Genomic DNA, 17,985 nt, shown 5'->3' with positions numbered 1-17,985 from the left:
AGATGTAGATGTGTATAAAAATGCTCAGTATAAATAAAATGGCATAATCCGAGAGAGGGACTGAATTCAATTATCATATGAATGTGGCTCAGTTGGAAAAATAAATAAAATACAACACTAAGAATGTTTCCACTCAGAGGGCCTGCATGCATGCATGTCTGCATGTTTTGCTGCAGCTGTGTGTGTGTGTGTGTTTGTTCATGTCTATATGTGTCTGTGTGTGTATAATGCACATTGGCTCAGTTTCTCGTTATCTAGTCAAGTCAGCATGAATAAAAGCTGAGGGAGCACAGTGATTTAGTAATTAATATTTTACTCTGTCTGCCACTCTGCTTAGCGACTGAGAAGGAAAAGGGTGAGTGAGACGATGATAGGGTTCCCACAAAGAGAAGGAGAGAGTCGACTAAAGATAGAGTGATACTATACAAGCCACTTGGATAATAAGGAGAATAATGCGATGTGCTGTTTAATCAGTGTTGTTTCAGATGGATGAATTCTGTCCGCACCTGAAGACAGAAAGTCTGGCATTGACAGATCCAGCTGACTCTCTTTCTCTTTCTCTTTCTCTCTCTCTCTCTCTCTCTCTCTCTCTCTCTCTCTCTCTCTCTCACCCTCTCCCCTTGCCTATGTCAGAGTGTTGTGACAGGCGAGTCGTCGGTGTTGTGGGAGTAGCAGTCTTAAAGTGCTCATTATCCTGTAAGGCTTCATTCTGGGGGGCAAACAAAGGCTGCTGTGAAATTGCAGCCTATGCCTCCCTCTCGGGTCATGCGGTATATTCCATGCACAGCCCATAACTGCTACCTTCAGTATTTCTGTTCAACCCTTCCGCAAGACCCCGACAAACACAGAGCTTGTAGATAAAATATTGATGCTGATAAACACACAGGTGCACCTGAACGCAGCCAATCCAGCTGCTGGCCTGTAGCTTAGATGCTAAAAGACCAAATTATTTTGGCAAACCTCAACTAACCTTCTTGTATCGCGGCAACCATTTTGAAATATGTCAGACTTACGGCAAGCTGTGAGACAATCGCTGTTCCAATGTGTGATGTGTTGAAGTAGTACGGATAATTCATGTGCCTCTGGTTTCCCACTCTTCCTCCAATCAGTGGGCACAGCATGGAAACTTTGGGTTATTTACTGCAGTTCTTTGAGGAGCACAACATGCTATGAAAGACAACAGGCAGCTCTCATCACATAGTCGCACACTTGATCTTTGGCCTTCCACTTTTGTCACGACACCTGAAAGGAAGAACATTTAGATAGTTTGGAGGTGATGGTGCAGTTTTATATGATGTGTAGAGGCGCAGTAAATCTGTCTCTCCTCTGTCTATGGGTGGTGTGAGTGACCGCTGCGTGTCCTCCAGGCCTTGAAAGAGTGCCAGGTTTTTGGGAAGCTACATTATCAGGCAGGTAGTGCCAACTGTTCAGACAGCTGTTTGTTTTTTGCCCAATATGGTTTTGCAATGAGCACAATAGATTTGTACCAGAGCGATCATCCTGGTGCAGGCTTTTTACTGCGTGTTTCTGTCTGTCAGCAGCTTTCTTCGGGGAAATTAATGGAAGTCTTTACTGGATGTGTCTTCCTCAGGTAACAGGTTCTCGCTGACCTCCTTCGGGGCTCTTTACATCTCTGATGTTCAGAAGGAGGATGCCCTCTCCACATACCGGTGCATCACCAAACATAAGTACAGCGGCGAGACGCGCCAAAGCAATGGAGCCAGGCTCTCTGTAATGGGTGAGCCGCTTGGTGTTGTTAGTTTACTGATGTGTGTCTGGTGTTTTCTCTCTCCTCTTGACCAAGAAATTAACCCATCTCTGCCCTCCAGACCCCAACGAGTCCTCACCCACCATCCTGGACAGTTTCCAAGCAGGGGAGGTGCACGCAGGCCAGAGTATCGAGCTCCCCTGCACAGCGGGAGGGTACCCCAGCCCCACTGTGCGTTGGCTGAAAGATGGTCGCCCGCTGCCCTCGGATGCCCGCTGGACACGGCGTTTGACGGGGCTGACCATCAGTGACCTGAGGCAGGAGGACAGCGGCAGCTACGCATGCGAGGTCACCAACAGTTTTGGCTCAAAGGAGGTGTCTGGACAGCTTCACGTTATAGGTATGCACACACTCTCTCACACACACACACACACACACACACACACACACACAACAACCTGACTGCGCTGTCTTCTCCGTGAATCAGCTTGGCAGATGGACACATTCAGAAACTCCTCTTCTTTTAGTTTGAGGCACACATATAAGTCACACTTAGAGTGTGTCTGTGACAAACACATGTGTGAGCTGTATGATGCCCCGTCATATCAGGTCTCAGAAAGAGAGACATGGCGGTAATTCCCAGAGACTGTATCGGTAACACAGCTGCCAGCACCATTCACCATCAGGGAGGAGGGCGATGGAGATTATGATGAGGGGTCACAGAAGGGACCATCAGACATCCAGACCGTGCTGGAATGACATTATCTACAGTGTGATAAGATAATTAGAGAGGCGGAGATAAATGCACATTGTGTAAACTATACAAAGAAACAAAGAGCGGGAGAAGGCGCGACAGAGGGAGAGAATAGAGAGGAGGTAGGCTTTGCCAGTGGGCACATCATGGCAGTACACTCTGTGACTCTGACAGGGTGGGGGGTGGGGGGGTAGGGGGAGGCACAGCGATGCCCCCCAGCACACACCACCAGCTGCCTTATTGCTCACTGACATTTGCACAAACACACACACGCGCGCGCACACACACACACACACACGCACACACACACACACACACACACACTCACACACACACACACTCTCGCAAAAGTGGACAGAGATGTGAAGAGATATCTCCAGCTGCTTTTTTAATGAGTGCGTCGAACTGATTGAGTCGCCATCGCTGATTGTGCTGTCTCTCTTTCTCGCTGTCTCTATGAATTTAAACGCCTTCTGTATGTATAAATGAATATAAATAAATAAGTTGGTGTCAATTGACAATACAACATACTTTTAAAGGATTTACTCTGTTTATAAATCAATTGATAAATCATCAATGTTTTGCAAATGAGTAATAATCTAATACGATGTGTAAATGCAGGAGCAGAGTATAATTCAAATTATTACAAATTTGGCAGCACAAAAAGTATTTTCATCTCATGGATGATTACTGGTTGTAAAGCCTTTTTACCTGAGTTATTTACCACCAATCAATTAAGAAAAAATGTATACTCTTGATTATAATTTATTGCACAGTGGTACCACAACAATCTTTTAATTTATGAAGTCTTTGGATATCAAAATATGGTAGTACAATATGTGTCAAGCTGTACAGCATAAATATTTCAAATGTATATTTAATTTATATGGCAGCTGAACAAATAGTTTTTCAGTGAAACAGAAAAACTGAAAATGCATCAACCAAATGAAAGAAAAGATTTCCTTTTGGAGGTTTTATTGTTATACATTAGTTCTAACGAACAACATGTGTCCTTCTCTCAGATCCACTACGAGTGACCTTGTCCCCTAAGAATCTGAAAACTGGCATCAGCAGCACACTGTTCTTCACATGCACGGTGGAGGGCTCTCCAGAATACACCTTCAACTGGTACCGCAACACAGAGCCCATCGTCCCCGACCAGCACATCTCCATCCAGGGACAGCACAACGACACCTTGCAGATCACTGCAGCACAGAAGTTCCACTCCGGGGCCTACCAGTGCTTCGCCTCCCGAAAGGGCCACACTGCTCAGGACTTTTCCATTATTCTGCTCGAGGGTATGTGAACAGAGACTGTCAGGGAACTAAACAAGTGCACATTCTGTATACACTCAGATGCAGCAAGCATTTTATTGCAGCATCGTAACAGCAAAGTGACAGGAAACCATGCCCTTTATATTTAAAGCTTCTACTATTTTAACGGTTGACTTTTATTCTTCATCTGACTACCTCTGCAAGTGTTTGCTGTTGCAAATGTAATTGATAGATGCATAAATAGAGATGGGCATGAACAGATCTAAAGTTATTAAACATGCTGCTTTTCTTTTCTGTCATCTTTCTCTCTCTGTCTTTCTGTCTCCTCTTAGATGGCACTCCTCGTATTGTGTCTTCCTTCAGCGAGCGGGTGGTGAACCCAGGCGAGCCTTTCTCCCTCATGTGTGGGGCCAAAGGAGCCCCACCCCCCTCCATTACCTGGACGCTGGACGACGAGCCCGTGGTGAGAGACTCCACCTACAAGACCAGCCAGTACACCCTGTCAGACGGCCTGACCGTGTCACACGTCAACGTCAGCAGCCCGCTCATTCGTGATGGGGGAGTGTATCGTTGCGTCGCACGCAACTCGGCCGGTAGCGCCGAGTACCAAGCGCGCATAAACGTAAGAGGTGCCTGTCTGCTTTTCAATATAAATGCACTCTACACCTGACTCTATAAAAACACACAAGGGCTAGTGAGAGATCACTTTTCCAAACACAGTTACTATCTCCTCTTCTCTTCTCTACTCTTCTCTAATCTCCTCTCCTCTTATCTAGTCTTATCTTATTCTATCTATCTATCTATCTATCTATCTATCTATCTATCTATCTATCTATCTATCTATCTATCTATCTATCTATCTATCTATCTATCTATCTATCTATCTATAATCACTAAAGTATGAATATACACATATATTGAATTAGATTAAAATTCACAAATATTCTCAATCAGATTTTAGTAAAGGGAGCATAACTAACCTCCCTCTCCACCTGTCAACTTGCCCCAATCACTCTATCCCTCAACCTTTATCTCTTCACACCCTCTCGTCTCCGTGGCTGCTCCCTTACTCTGCCACGACCTCCCTCACCTCATCTGCCCCTCTCCCCGACCTCTTTGTCTTTCTTTCTGTCTGTCTCCTCCCTCCATCCCCTCCCTCTCTTCCCTGTGTCTCCAGGTCCACCCCGAATCAGACCCATGCGGGACATCACCGCAGTGGCGGGCAGGAACACCTACATAACGTGCCGTGTGATTGGCTACCCGTATTACTCCATCAAGTGGCTGAAGGACGGCATGCAGCTGCCTGATAATCATCGTCAAGTGGTCTTTGAGAATGGCACCCTGAGGCTGACGGACGTGCAGAAGGGCGCAGACGAGGGCACATACTTGTGTAGCGTTCTGATCCAGCCCCAGGTGTCAATCAACCAGACTGTTCATGTCTCTGTCAAAGGTAAGCGTGAAGAGAAGAATGGATTCAAAGGAATAAAACCGCACTGGGCAATGTTTTAAGGTCAACAACATCCAGATAGAGTGACCCACCAGTGACTACTTGATTGGAATGTACTGAGGCTTCACCCTATTTTCCCAAAAGACATATTCCTACTTGTTGTGGGCATTTCTTTGAGCACATCTCTGCATCTAAAATTCAAAATGTCGTTTAAAACAGTAGTGAGAAAGCAATCTGTCCAAAACAAACCTGAAATAGCCGTTATTAGTTATTTCTCTTTTTTCGTGAAGACAAATTCAACAACAGACTGATCTATTTGGTAAAAAAATAACCCCACATTTGTGCAGTTTACAGATGTTAGCAAAAGAGATTACTGAGTATCAGAGTATCTAACTGCTACTACTTGGAGAAACCAATGTTCAAAGTTGTGCAGTGCTGCTTTAGAGTAATGCTTGACAGAGGTAGATGGTGGTTTAGGATAGATTTATGTTTCAGTGTGCGTTTGTATATTTTGTTTCGTCTGTGAGGGGGTAACGATGGTAGCAGGGCAGCTGCAGAGGTGTTTAAGGGTGTGTGCATGTGCCTGCGTGCGAGTGTGTCTCTGATTTAATTAGATGAATAATAATGAAGCCTAGATTAAATCCCCCAGATGTCTCAGCTGTAGTACCCCCACCCCAACCTCTATTACCATAGCAACGGAATGACTTCCTCCTGCCAATTGGACTCTAACCAGAGCAGCTATTATGGGCTGCAGAAGATGGGGGGGGGGGCCACTGGCCAATGACCTTCTCTCTCCCAGCATTACTCCAGATGGCCACACTGCCACTCATCCACGTCTATCGCTACCTTCATTCCACATCTATTGTCTCCTATATTCCACTAACTTGTACTCTGTCCCCCAGTGCCGCCGCTCATCCAGCCCTTCGATATCCCCTCTACCTCAGTGGGGAAGCTCATGTACATCGCCTGTGTAGTGTCATCTGGGGACATGCCCATACGCATCACCTGGCACAAAGACGGCCAGCTCATCGTGCCGGGCTCCGCCTCTGGCGTCGCAATAGAGACCAAAGAGTTCATGAGCTCCCTGCAAATATCCAAGGTGACGCTAAAGCACAATGGAAACTACACCTGCATCGCCAGCAACGCCGCCGCCACCGTCAGCTGGGAACGACAGTTGATTGTTACTGGTGAGCGATTGAGCAAAAGGAGAATGGGAGAATGGCATGATGATGAATTAGGTCAGATCAGATGTGATATCTAATGTGCAGAGTTTTTCCATTAAGGTTAATCGCACCTTTTTGTTTGTCAGTGCCTCCACGTTTTGTTGTGCAGCCCAACAATCAAGATTGTATCTACGGCAAAGCTGGAGTTCTCAACTGCTCTGTGGAAGGTTACCCACCTCCAAAAGTCATGTGGAAACATGCTAAAGGTAACATCATCCCTACAACATCCTACTAAATCATGTGAACAAGGAGAAATCAAGCACTAACATGCATTTACTTTGTGTGGTACAGGTGTAGGAAACCCTCAGCAGTACCACCCAGTCCCTCTAACTGGCCGTATCCAGATCATGTCAAACGGCTCTCTGCTCATCCGACACGTGCTTGAGGACGACCGTGGGTACTACCTCTGTCAGGCCTCCAACGGAGTGGGCTCAGACATCAGTAAGAGCATGATCCTCACTGTCAAGAGTAAGTGTCAATCATACTCTCTTTGGCTTCAACACTTTCATAACCACATCTCCTGGATTGCACATATACTGTACACAGAGACAAGCCATAGCTTTCTTTTAGTGGAGTCAGTGCTTCTAAGATGCACTTTTGCCCCAGGCTAGTGAAGCCTGTACTGAACCTAACAAAACCTTGTCTTCGTCCTGCACATCACTAACTGGGGGTATCTTTTCTATTGATTGATGTGTTCCGGCTGCCGGTCTGTGTGCTCCTGAATGTCTGGTGGGGAAAAGGACTGATGAATTAGTGATGAAAACAAAACCGCAGGAACCCGTTCAATCAATAATCTATGTCTGAGGAAAGGAGGTGGAAAATAATCAGGAGTGGAAGAAGGCGGACAGGGAGGAGGCAGAGTAAGGGGGCCAGCGGGTCTTGAAGCGTGAAATGAAAATGGAAAACGATGTGCAAAATAGAGACGTCTATACATCTGTAATATATCCTGGGTTTCCAATACCACATCCCTCTTCCCTCGTCTCATTACTCCATATAATACCATTCGTTACACTGACATATGTCTGGATTCTGCTCAGTTCCTGCCATGATCACCAGCCACCCCAACACCACCATGGCGAGGAAGGGCCAGACCAAGGAGCTGAACTGCACAGCGCGTGGCGAGCAGCCCATCATCATCCGATGGGAGAGAGGAGACACCGTCATTGACGCTGAGAGAAACCCCCGTTACTCCATAACCATCAATAAGAAGGGGGACGAAGTCATCTCTACGCTTAAGGTCAGATACCGAGTACCCTGAACTCAGCACAAGGCCCTCACACCAAAACTCAGAGTTATTGTTAGATGCTGTGTGGAGAATAAGCAGCAACGTCAATTTTTGTTTTGTAAAATAGATTTGGAGCCACATAAAGCAGTTCAAGTCACTAATGCTACATAATGTCTCTCATTTCTTAACTTAAATGTTGCATTATTGCTGTGAGTTAGAGAGTAAACCTTCTTCTGTTTGTGTTGATGCTCACAGCTGAACCCGGCCGAGCGAGGTGATTCTGTCTTTTTCTCCTGCCATGCCATCAACTCCTATGGAGAAGGTCGAGGGCTCATCCAACTCACTGTGCAAGGTATCTCGAGCACAAACTGTACACATCTCACAACTTTCTTCAATTGACTAAACATTAGGCCTCATAACACAGTATTTGTGGATGTATAAACAGTCCAGTGGGAAAACATAATTAAATCAGATCTTTTTTAGTATTATATAAGTATTGCAAGGGAAGAACTCTCACCTTCTCTCTCACACACACACACACACACACACACAGAACCACCAGATCCTCCTGAATTGGAAGTGAGGGAGGTGAAGGACAGGAGCATGAACCTGCGCTGGATCCAAAGGTTCGATGGAAACAGCATCATCACCAGCTATGACATCGAGTACAAGAACAAGTCAGGTGGGTATCCTAAATATAAACATGTATCTCCGATTGTTTTTAAAATATGCGTCTAAAACACCTCGCCTCTTTTTGTATTTGACAGATTCCTGGGATCACATGTACACAACCAGGAACATCTCCCCCACCAACAACCAGGCCAACATTGTAGAGTTGCACCCGGCTTGTGTTTACAGCATCCGCATGTACTCCTACAACAAGATAGGCCGAAGCCTCCCCAGCAAAGAGCTCACAATCAGTACTGAGGAAGCACGTAAGGGATTGTTTTCACTTCTAGAAATCACATTTGGCTGAAAATAATAATTTCTGAGGGCTAAGAATATTGACAGTAACACTTGATTTTTCTTATTATCTTCCATCAACAGCCCCTGACGGGCCGCCGATGGATGTAATCCTCACACCAATGACATCTCAGAGCATTCGGGTTACTTGGAGGGTAAAATCACTATTAGGATTATTATTATTATCATACCCAGTTAAGGGATACCTCTGTCGACACAACAGTTCATTTAAATATTAATACTGTTCTGAAAACTAAATATATATGCCCTATATGTCTTAACCGACAATTATCTTTAGGTTTGAGCATGCCTAAACATTTAATTTATTAAATTACTGCATTGTGACAAGGCTTAGTAACTAATATATTGTCTTCTTAAGCAAGAATTAAGGCAAATATGTGCCGTTAGTAATTCCAAATGAGGGATAAGCACGGACACAAACTGTTTGGTTAAAAGATAACAAAGGAGACAAATATTTCTGAGCTGTACAACTAGACATTGGTGAAAGTATCAAAAGAGAATACATAATCATAAAATCAATTTGAAAGTGTGCATTAGTTTAGCTCTCACCTTTTGCATCTGTGAGTAAGTGTACATCTCTCTGTCTGTCCACGGCTAATCTGGCATTCTGATTCAGCAAACTGCATAATATTTTGGGTGCAGATTTATGGCTGAATGCTCGAGGACCTCCCGTGGTTGCAGTGACTCACATTTTCTCAAAACACCTTTTATATTGCCATTTAATGTCTGCTGACTCCTCCCTCACTACTTTTAACCGGCCCCAGGACGGAAGGGGCCGCTAGTGATAACACAACTGAGTGCATCGCCACACAGCTGAACTTCATGTCTGTGGGGAACAGTTAGCTCACTCTTATTGTTTTGGATGGCGTGTTTGTCAAACAGCTATCAGCTCACTGAACTACACACACAGCTGACTGCATTGCCGCTTCTCTGCAACTGTTCTCAACCAGAGACACATTTATTCTCTGCCTTTTTATTGGGCATCAACAGTGTACATATTGCATATTGTTGAAAACAATGGAAATGAAACCTGAATGAACACTTCAATTCATAGTCACACCTGTCAGATAGAGCTGAGATGCGCACCTGCACCGAGCCGGTGCAGCCATCTAAATAGATTGAAATGAGAGCGTCTCTGTTGTGTGAGACATGCAAGTGAAAAACACTGATACACTTGTGGTCTAAACGGGGGTTGGAGTGTGGGGGGTCAGCCAATTGTGGATTGTATTCATTCATTCAAACCTTATAGCAGCGGCCATTGCAGACACACCTGGTAGAGATCAATTTGAGTTTACTAGTCTACATTTGACTGTTATTTCTGCACATATTACTGCCAAATTCCAAAATATCGAACCAAAGTTTAAGTGTGACATGACATGCTCTTTAATATTAATAGCTATGATCACATTTCTTTCAGGCTCCGAAGAAGGAGCTGCAGAACGGGGTGATCAGAGGCTACCAGATCGGATACAGAGAGAATGGTCCGGGCAGCAACGGCCAGTACAGCATAGTGGAGATGAAAGCTACAGGAGACAGTGAAGTGTACACCTTGGACAACCTCAAGAAGTTTGCCCAGTACGGGGTTGTGGTCCAGGCCTTCAATAGAGCCGGGACGGGTCCATCCAGTACTGAGATCAACGCTACCACGTTGGAAGATGGTAGGAGAGCCAGGAGATACGGATTGATGAATACGAACGTAGATGGCGAGAGGAGTATAGACCCAAACGAGAGAGTGGACTGCTAGACTGTGTGTAGAAGTGTGGGCGTACATGAGGGAGAGCGGAGAGAGACAGAAATTAAAAGAACCCTAAAGCATATCTCTTTGATTTGTCAAAAAGAATAGAAAATATAGTCAAATGCACCAACTGCATGGTAATAATGCAGCAAACATATATATAGATATACACATATATCTATATATACATTTATATATATAGATATACGCACATAAATGCGGCAAATGAATTTGCAGCACATCCCCCGTTCTTTTCACTTTAATTAGCACCCTCATTAGGCTGGTAGAGAGCGAGAGAGGAACAAGGAACCCCATTACTCTCTAAATGCCTGCCCACTCTGCCTCTCCATTTCTTTATCTTCCTCTTCCTCCCATTGGTCCCCTCTCTTTCCCCTCATCCTCTCTATTTTACATATTTATATTTCTTATAGATTCTTCCATAAATATGTGGGCCTTCCCTGCTTGTGTGGAAAGCAATGACAGACACCCTGATCATGGTAACAGTAATTGTCAAGATAGTCTGAAGCTGCTCCAACAGCAGCAATTACCTTAAAGACGAACATTGTCTTATTTCAGATTGTATCCTCCACCTCTCAGCTCACCCCACCCTTTTCATCTGCATTTTAACCCCTTAAGGTGTAGCTGTTTTGCTATTCATGTTGCTTTCACTCAGTGCTCTTCCTCCCATCCACCGACCCCCTTTACTCCACCTCTTCTTCTCCTCTCTGTGCTCTTAGAGCTTGTGATGAACAAGGAGCTATTGAGATCTAATTTGAGTTTATATGACTGATTTGTTTCATCAGAGATTGCCGGTGTGTTGTTGGTGTTGAAGAGTCATTAAATATCTGTACTTCAGCCGCCATGCCAGATCAGTCAGATCTTCTTAGCAACAGCAATAACCAAGTAGAAATTGTTAGGACAGCCTCATAACGCATGTATTTTAACCATGTAGCACTAACACTCGCCCCGTGCTCTCTCCAGTTCCTAGTGAGCCTCCGCAGAACGTGCGGGCCATCTCTGTGACGTCGGACGAGGCGGTGATCACATGGGCTGAGCCTCCACGGCTGACGCTGCACGGTGTGCTGAAAGGCTACCGGGTTGTGTTTTGGTCCCTCTTCCCTGACGGAGGTGGGTGCTGTGGGGGCCAGGCCCAGTGGCCAATGCAGAGTAATTATCACCTATCTCATTTTAAAGTTCACCAACACCCCTCTCCCTCCCACCCGCCTAGCTCCCTGACAGTGTTGTGAGTCAGAATGTGTTAATATGTGTCTGCACCTTTCTCATGAAGCACTTCCTGTTCCTGTGTGTATTTGAATTTGTCCACGTTTCTTAGATTCTTGATCCCATCAATATTGAATATTGATGTGATGAGATTACATTTACAGTACTCGAGTGTTTGTGATCCTTTGTCTGTTCAATCCCGAGTCCCAAAAATGTATTTCATTTACAACAAATTTAAATTTGTGAATGTGTTTTGTGGGAAATAACGTCCATGTAAACAAAGCACAGAGAAGCTCAGATGACAACACACACACATGAAGAGCGACTTCATTCTCTGTTCAGATAGACATTACACCACTATATCTTTACAAAGCAAATATTAGTTTTCTGGTATATTAATGCTCTGAATGTTATATACAACCTTTAACCTTAACAAAGTATTTGAGTAGCCTATACACAACTCACAAATCCATGGTTGTGCTTTAAAGTTTGGTGCTTCGTATAACCAACCATCCACATCGACTTTCTCCCTACAACTGCTGCCTCGTTATCCAGGCAGTCATCACATTTCTCGCAAAGCATATTTAGCAAAGCAAGTTTGTAGTATATCACAGTTTTCTTTGTCGAAATCAAAGTTGGTTGTCTGTACTCTTAAACCATTTTCCTGTCCTGTTCTCCTCAGAATGGGGAGAGATGCAGAATATCACCACCACGCGTGAACAGGTTGAGCTGCGAGGGCTCGAGAAGTTCACCAACTACAGTGTGCAGGTGCTGGCCTACACACAAGCTGGAGACGGGGTCCGCAGCAACGTCCTGTATATCCAAACCCGCGAGGACCGTGAGTACACCGTCTAAAGAGAAAGATGTCAGCCTTCAACTTTTTTTGTCAATATATTTCAGTGCGGAAATGCATCCAAATAGAGCAAAGCTTGAACTGTGACTGCACAGTGTATGGGGTGAGGCTAAATGGGGTAGGGTTGATGGGAGGGGGATATATAAAAAAAGACGCTGTATCTCAAACCCATGTCAAAAGCTCATTTATGCTGGGAAGCTCCATTAGCAGTACTAATGAGAATTAAGAGGCTTTGGGTCCACAGCTCAGGGCTGGCGGGAGACAGTGGGGGGAGGGGAGCGGTGCTCCCTTGGAGCATCTACCATCCAGGAGTCAGCCATCAGCCTGGGCCCGCACCCCTTCCACCAGCCCTCTTGCCATAGGCATAGGGATTAACTCCTCTTGGATTAGAGAGAATTAATTTTCTGCTTACACCATTGGAGGCGGGATTACAGCCGGATCCATGTCTCTTTAGAGAAGAGGGAGAGGAGGAGGGGCCTGGGGGCTGAAGATGGAAAGATAGAAAGGAGTTCTTAGCCGAGAAAACGAATGAACCATCCAAAAGAAAGACGTGGTGGTAATGTTATTGCCAAGAATACATTTTTCTCAAACGATTTACAATAGACTGCTAGGACTGCATTATCTTTTTATTTGAGTGTATTAGCCCTCAACTGTGACACATCCTCCTCTGATTGGCACTGTAGTGCATAATATATTTATGTAGGTGGGGATGTTGGCTCGGCACCATTGAGCCTCACTTCCTTGTCATCACATGGGCCCTGCTGGCTGTGCAGCAGACTGTTTGTATGTCTGTCTGGAGTCCTGGGCAGATTTTGGGCACCAGATGGGACTTAACTCTCCCCCCCCCCTCCTACTGCCACTCCTACTTTGACATGGAGGTCCAGTTATGATAATGATGACTGCTGCCTCTGCCCCTCCCCAACACCACCACCATCATCACTCCCCCAGCAACTGCACCTATCATTCTCCCCATTCTTTCATCCCCGCCACCCTCTTTTAAAATTTCCCTTGCTACTATCTATCCATTTGGTGTTTTTATCCCTGCTCATGTTATGTGCAAAATGAAGGAGTCTGACAGCATGGGCACAGGAATGACTGGATCAGGGGGCCTCACATAAAAGAAAAAGAGGAATTGGGGGTTGGATTTAGAAAGCCGGGTCTTACAATGCGGTAGCCACCTTCTATAGACCCCAGATGAGGCCCACTGTCAAGTGCTAGTCGTATTTATGGTGGGGATTGAATAGGCTTGACACTGTGAACCCCATACTGTAAGGCCAATGCGACAAAAGCCTTTCTCAGTATCCTGTGTCTTGATGTGTTTTGGTAAAGTGTGCATCCATTTTGAACCCTTCTAAAGCCTTCAGATGGCGATGAGAGTATTATGTGGTGTCCAGTGTCAGGCTTTAAGTGGCTAGCAGAGGATCAGACACTATTGTCTAATCTGTTTGTGGGTTCGAGAGTTAAGAGAGCGCTGGGTGTCACAGAGTCAGAACTGCTGACCAATGTCTGAATGAACATATGTCACCACCGTCCACCCAAAGGGAGTTCTTCCAAGTCCTCCCAGAGCGGCTTAGTGCAGGATAAGACTAGCAATCTGCAAATAAGCCTGCTCACTTTAATAGGCATCCAACACCCAGCATGTGCACATACACACACATACACACACACACACACACACACACACACACAGTTCCTCTTTGCTGATGTTCCCATGTGTTTTCTATAGTTCCTGGTCCACCTGCTGGCATCAAGGCAGTACCCTCCTCTCCGAGTAGTGTGGTCGTGTCCTGGTTGCCTCCTCACAAACCAAACGGTGTAATCCGCAAGTACACCATCTACTGCTCCAGTCCAGGGTCTGGGCAACCGGTAAGTCCTTCCTCTGTGTGTGTGACTCGTATAAGGGGTCAGTAGAAAATGTTCCAGGTGATTAAGAAGCAAGGAATTTGTGAACTTGAAAGAAATCTACCAATGGAAATATTTCATTTGTATCTACTATTATTAATTGAACCCGTACGTGTGTGTGTGTGTGTGTGTGTGTGTGTGTGTATGTGTGTGTGTGTGTGTGTGTGTTTGTGTGAGAGAGTATCCTTGTGAGTGTCTCTTTCACCGTGTTTGCACCATCGCTTTATTTCCTGCCCTCTCAGATGAACAGATGAGGTTGTCTTGGCAACCTGATGAGACGTAGATATGCAAATGATGCAGAGAACAAGCTCACACATGCACACTGCCGCATCAGAAACACACACACACTCTCACACACACACACATACAGACATTTCAATATTTTCTATTTTTACATGTGTGTGCGGCATTTCAGTTTTGGTTTGATCGTGTGCACACAAACACCAGCACACAGTGAAATCTGATATCAGGATAGAATCTCACTTTCTTATTATTCACAAATACTCCTCCCTCTCTGTGCATGAGTGCCATGTAAATGAGCATGGGCAGGGAGGAGAGAGGGAGGGAGGGAGGGAGGGGGGGGGGGGGGGGAAGGAGGTTGAGAAAAAGGAACCATTAGAGGTAGGGAGAGACCGAGGGAAATGAGAGAAAAAGAGAGAGATGAGGGGAGAGAGAGAGTGAGAGGCAGGCTGTGAAGAAGGGAGGAGCAGAGGAGGGTATCAGTCACATCGAGATGAGAGTGCTTTTGTCCGTCTTTTCATTATCTCCCTGTATCACTCCCTGGATCACCACAACACCGCCGCTCTGCTGAAGGAATGTTCGAACGCACCCCCTATACACACACACACATCCTCCCTCCTTCCCTCCATCCTCTCCTCTTCGCTGAGCAAGACAGAGGGGGATAGAAGGAAAGGGGGGAAAGCAAATGGTGAAGGAACAGAAGATGAACACTGAGAGATGAACAGATTAAAGAGATAGAACAGAGGATCGACTTGAGAGAGAACAGTGTTTTTGCGCGCGCGTTGGCATGTGTGTGTTTTTGTGCCTGCAGGTGTATGTGTGAATATTTTCCCAAAGATGTTTTTTGTTGGAAAAATATCCACAGGAACACATAGTTTAATCCAGCTCCAAGGCCTAAAATACAAATGTTCTTAACCCAGTGAATACATCTGCCTATGTGGGGTGATATAATTAAATTTGTGTCAAATGTATTTTGAGTGATCTGCTCTATTCTGTCTTGTTGAAAAAAAAAAAGAGGAGGAAATCGATGCGCTTAATCTTGATTCATGTTTTTATTTCATTTATTCATCTTACAGTTTTTTTCTATTAATTAATACTTAATTGTAACAGTCCTGAAACACTATTACGATTCTCAAAACATATACCGGTAATACAATTACCACATTTATTTAAACTGTGTAGCACAGGACTTAACGTGTCCTTCAAAAGGCCGTCACTTTCTCAGAACTTTGAACTTGTCAATCAATGAGCAAATTGCTGCCATCACAATGACGCTTTCATTTGGTTATGTTTCATTCCAGGCTGTCAAAATTCTACTGATTAAGGTTTCTTGCCTGCTTCAGGATGAATGCCAGTAATCTTCAGAGTTTTTCAAGTTCAATCTACAAGCACAAAGAGGTGGAGTCCTGAGAGAGGTCATTCAATAAAAACCTCAGAAATAACTAATTGGAAAACATTGGAAGCCTAAATGAACGAAAAACACAATTCATAAGGAATATGAATACATATCAGTTACACATAACAATATTTTAGGTCAACCAAAGGCAGAAAAATTCATCCTGAAATTAACACAGTTTATAATTTAGAAATAGAAGAGCATTTGGGAAGATGGAGTATATAGAAATAGAAAAATAACCTACATGAACGTACAGTAATGGATCCATGTCAATATAGCACACAGGAATCTCTATTTACTCTATTGTTTGTTGTGAATGCCCTGTTAACTTAAATTGAAACACCTGTCCTACACGCTAGATATGTCAGCCGGATCCTTTTATCTTTAAGAAGGCCAGCTGTGCTGATTTCTGTTCTATTTAAAATGACGACTGCGAAAAAGTTTGCTTCTTCTTTTCCCGAGAAAATTAAGAATTGAAATGAAATCCCCGTTTGAGAGGTTTGAGCTGTTGACACTTCTTTAGTCTGACGGTGGCCACGAAGCCTGTCGTGTCACCGTCGCATCATCCTGCTAACATGACATTGCATGCCCTCTGTCCCAGGCGCCCAGTGAGTACGAGGCCAACCCAGAGATGCTCTTCTACCGTATCACACACCTTACCCGCGGTAAACAATACCACATCTGGTCTGCAGCCGTGACAACTGCCGGCCGTGGCAACATCAGCTCAAAGGTCACAGTGGAGCCTGCTGGGAAAGGTGGGTCCTCCGGGCGAGCCTGTAGTGGAGGAGAAGGGTAAAGGGATTTCTGTAAAGGTTATGAGGGAGAGCGCTCTAAAGATGGCTATGAAACGGCAACATGATCTCCTGTGAACAAATCACTTTCATCAACCTCTCTCCTTCTCTCTCTGTCCTGCTCTCTCTGTTATTGATTGACAGACGTAGTATTGATTAAGTAGTGGCTATGTTGCAAGAAACGCTGTTGTTAATTATGTGGTGATGAACAGGGCCTATCCAGTAAAATGACCCTTGGGGAGAGAGGTAGCAGGCGAGAATCAATAGAGAGGAGGATCTATGGAGAAAAGATGGACTGAAACTAAGAGGGTAGAGGAGGGGCTACGCTGAAACACTACACTACAGCTTTTTATTCCCTCAGAAGTGAGTAAAGGCCTTTCCCCTCAGGACAACTGGGACACTCATTCAGCAGAGACGTGCAGTTAGACATCTGAAAGTACCAAGAAAGACATATTTGTGAGAGAGATGCTGTAGCTGTTTTTGTTTTATCTTGGTGTAGCTATCATCCTCTGTGTGTGTCAAAGATGCATTACTTTATTTTGTGTGTTTGCAGTCCCGGGTAAGATCCTGTCCTTTGGGGGAACGGTGACCACACCCTGGAAGAAGGAAGTGCGCCTGCCCTGCAGCTCAGTGGGAGAACCCGCCCCCACAATTAAATGGACCAAAGACAGGTCAGAGCTCATCTTACCCAACTTATATGTCAGCATCATGACTCACAGATACTGCTGCAAAGAATCACTTTTCTCAACTGTAACTTGTCTTTACTTCGTCAGTGAGGACTCTGCCATCCCGGTGACAGCTGACAGTCAACGGCAGATCTTATCCAACGGCACGCTGGTGCTACGCTCAGTCAAAGCGGAGGATTCTGGGTACTACACCTGCACTGCCACTAACACTCTGGGCTTCGACACCATCATAGTCAATCTGGTGGTGCAAGGTAAGGAGAAACAGAAGATGTATCTGAGTGGAACTCCAGTGGAGGACGTGTTTCCTTTGTGATGTTTCTGCTCTGTTGTTGAGTCACTCTCTTGGTGTGTGTGCATCCAGTTCCTCCTGATCAGCCTCGTCTGACCGTCTCCACTACCTCCACCTCCTCCATCACCCTGGCTTGGATCCCTGGGGACAACGGGGGGAGCTCCATCAGGGGTAAGACTTTCTGTGAACAGAGAAACACCTGCCCACCTTGCAGCTGTCTCATGACAACATATCCTCTCAATGCACTTCACCCTCTT

General features: G+C 45.1%; 1 protein-coding gene across 2 annotated transcripts in view; it reads left to right on the top strand.

Moving 5' to 3' along the window:
• LOC117742670 (Down syndrome cell adhesion molecule-like protein 1 homolog) overlaps positions 1–17,985 on the top strand; it is a 49,572-nt gene that overhangs the window by 26,932 nt on the left and 4,655 nt on the right. Inside the window, exons 4-24 of one of the 2 annotated variants that reach the window (XM_034550237.1) lie at positions 1,592–1,738; positions 1,830–2,108; positions 3,485–3,760; positions 4,069–4,365; positions 4,914–5,186; positions 6,086–6,370; positions 6,493–6,612; positions 6,698–6,874; positions 7,444–7,643; positions 7,887–7,983; positions 8,185–8,313; positions 8,399–8,566; positions 8,679–8,749; positions 10,033–10,273; positions 11,332–11,517; positions 12,254–12,409; positions 14,151–14,290; positions 16,564–16,717; positions 17,307–17,424; positions 17,527–17,690; positions 17,801–17,899. In XM_034550237.1, the coding sequence (XP_034406128.1) occupies positions 1,592–1,738; positions 1,830–2,108; positions 3,485–3,760; positions 4,069–4,365; positions 4,914–5,186; positions 6,086–6,370; positions 6,493–6,612; positions 6,698–6,874; positions 7,444–7,643; positions 7,887–7,983; positions 8,185–8,313; positions 8,399–8,566; positions 8,679–8,749; positions 10,033–10,273; positions 11,332–11,517; positions 12,254–12,409; positions 14,151–14,290; positions 16,564–16,717; positions 17,307–17,424; positions 17,527–17,690; positions 17,801–17,899 (3,777 nt within the window). The remainder of the gene's footprint in view (positions 1–1,591; positions 1,739–1,829; positions 2,109–3,484; positions 3,761–4,068; positions 4,366–4,913; positions 5,187–6,085; positions 6,371–6,492; positions 6,613–6,697; positions 6,875–7,443; positions 7,644–7,886; positions 7,984–8,184; positions 8,314–8,398; positions 8,567–8,678; positions 8,750–10,032; positions 10,274–11,331; positions 11,518–12,253; positions 12,410–14,150; positions 14,291–16,563; positions 16,718–17,306; positions 17,425–17,526; positions 17,691–17,800; positions 17,900–17,985) is intronic. The other variant, XM_034550238.1, reaches the window with a different exon arrangement.

Source organism: Cyclopterus lumpus, chromosome 14 (genome assembly GCF_009769545.1).
Source record: "Cyclopterus lumpus isolate fCycLum1 chromosome 14, fCycLum1.pri, whole genome shotgun sequence".
In the NCBI taxonomy this organism is placed as follows: domain Eukaryota; kingdom Metazoa; phylum Chordata; class Actinopteri; order Perciformes; family Cyclopteridae; genus Cyclopterus; species Cyclopterus lumpus.
The sequence above is the reverse complement of the archived record's forward strand: the minus strand, read 5'-3'. Positions and strand labels throughout refer to the sequence as shown.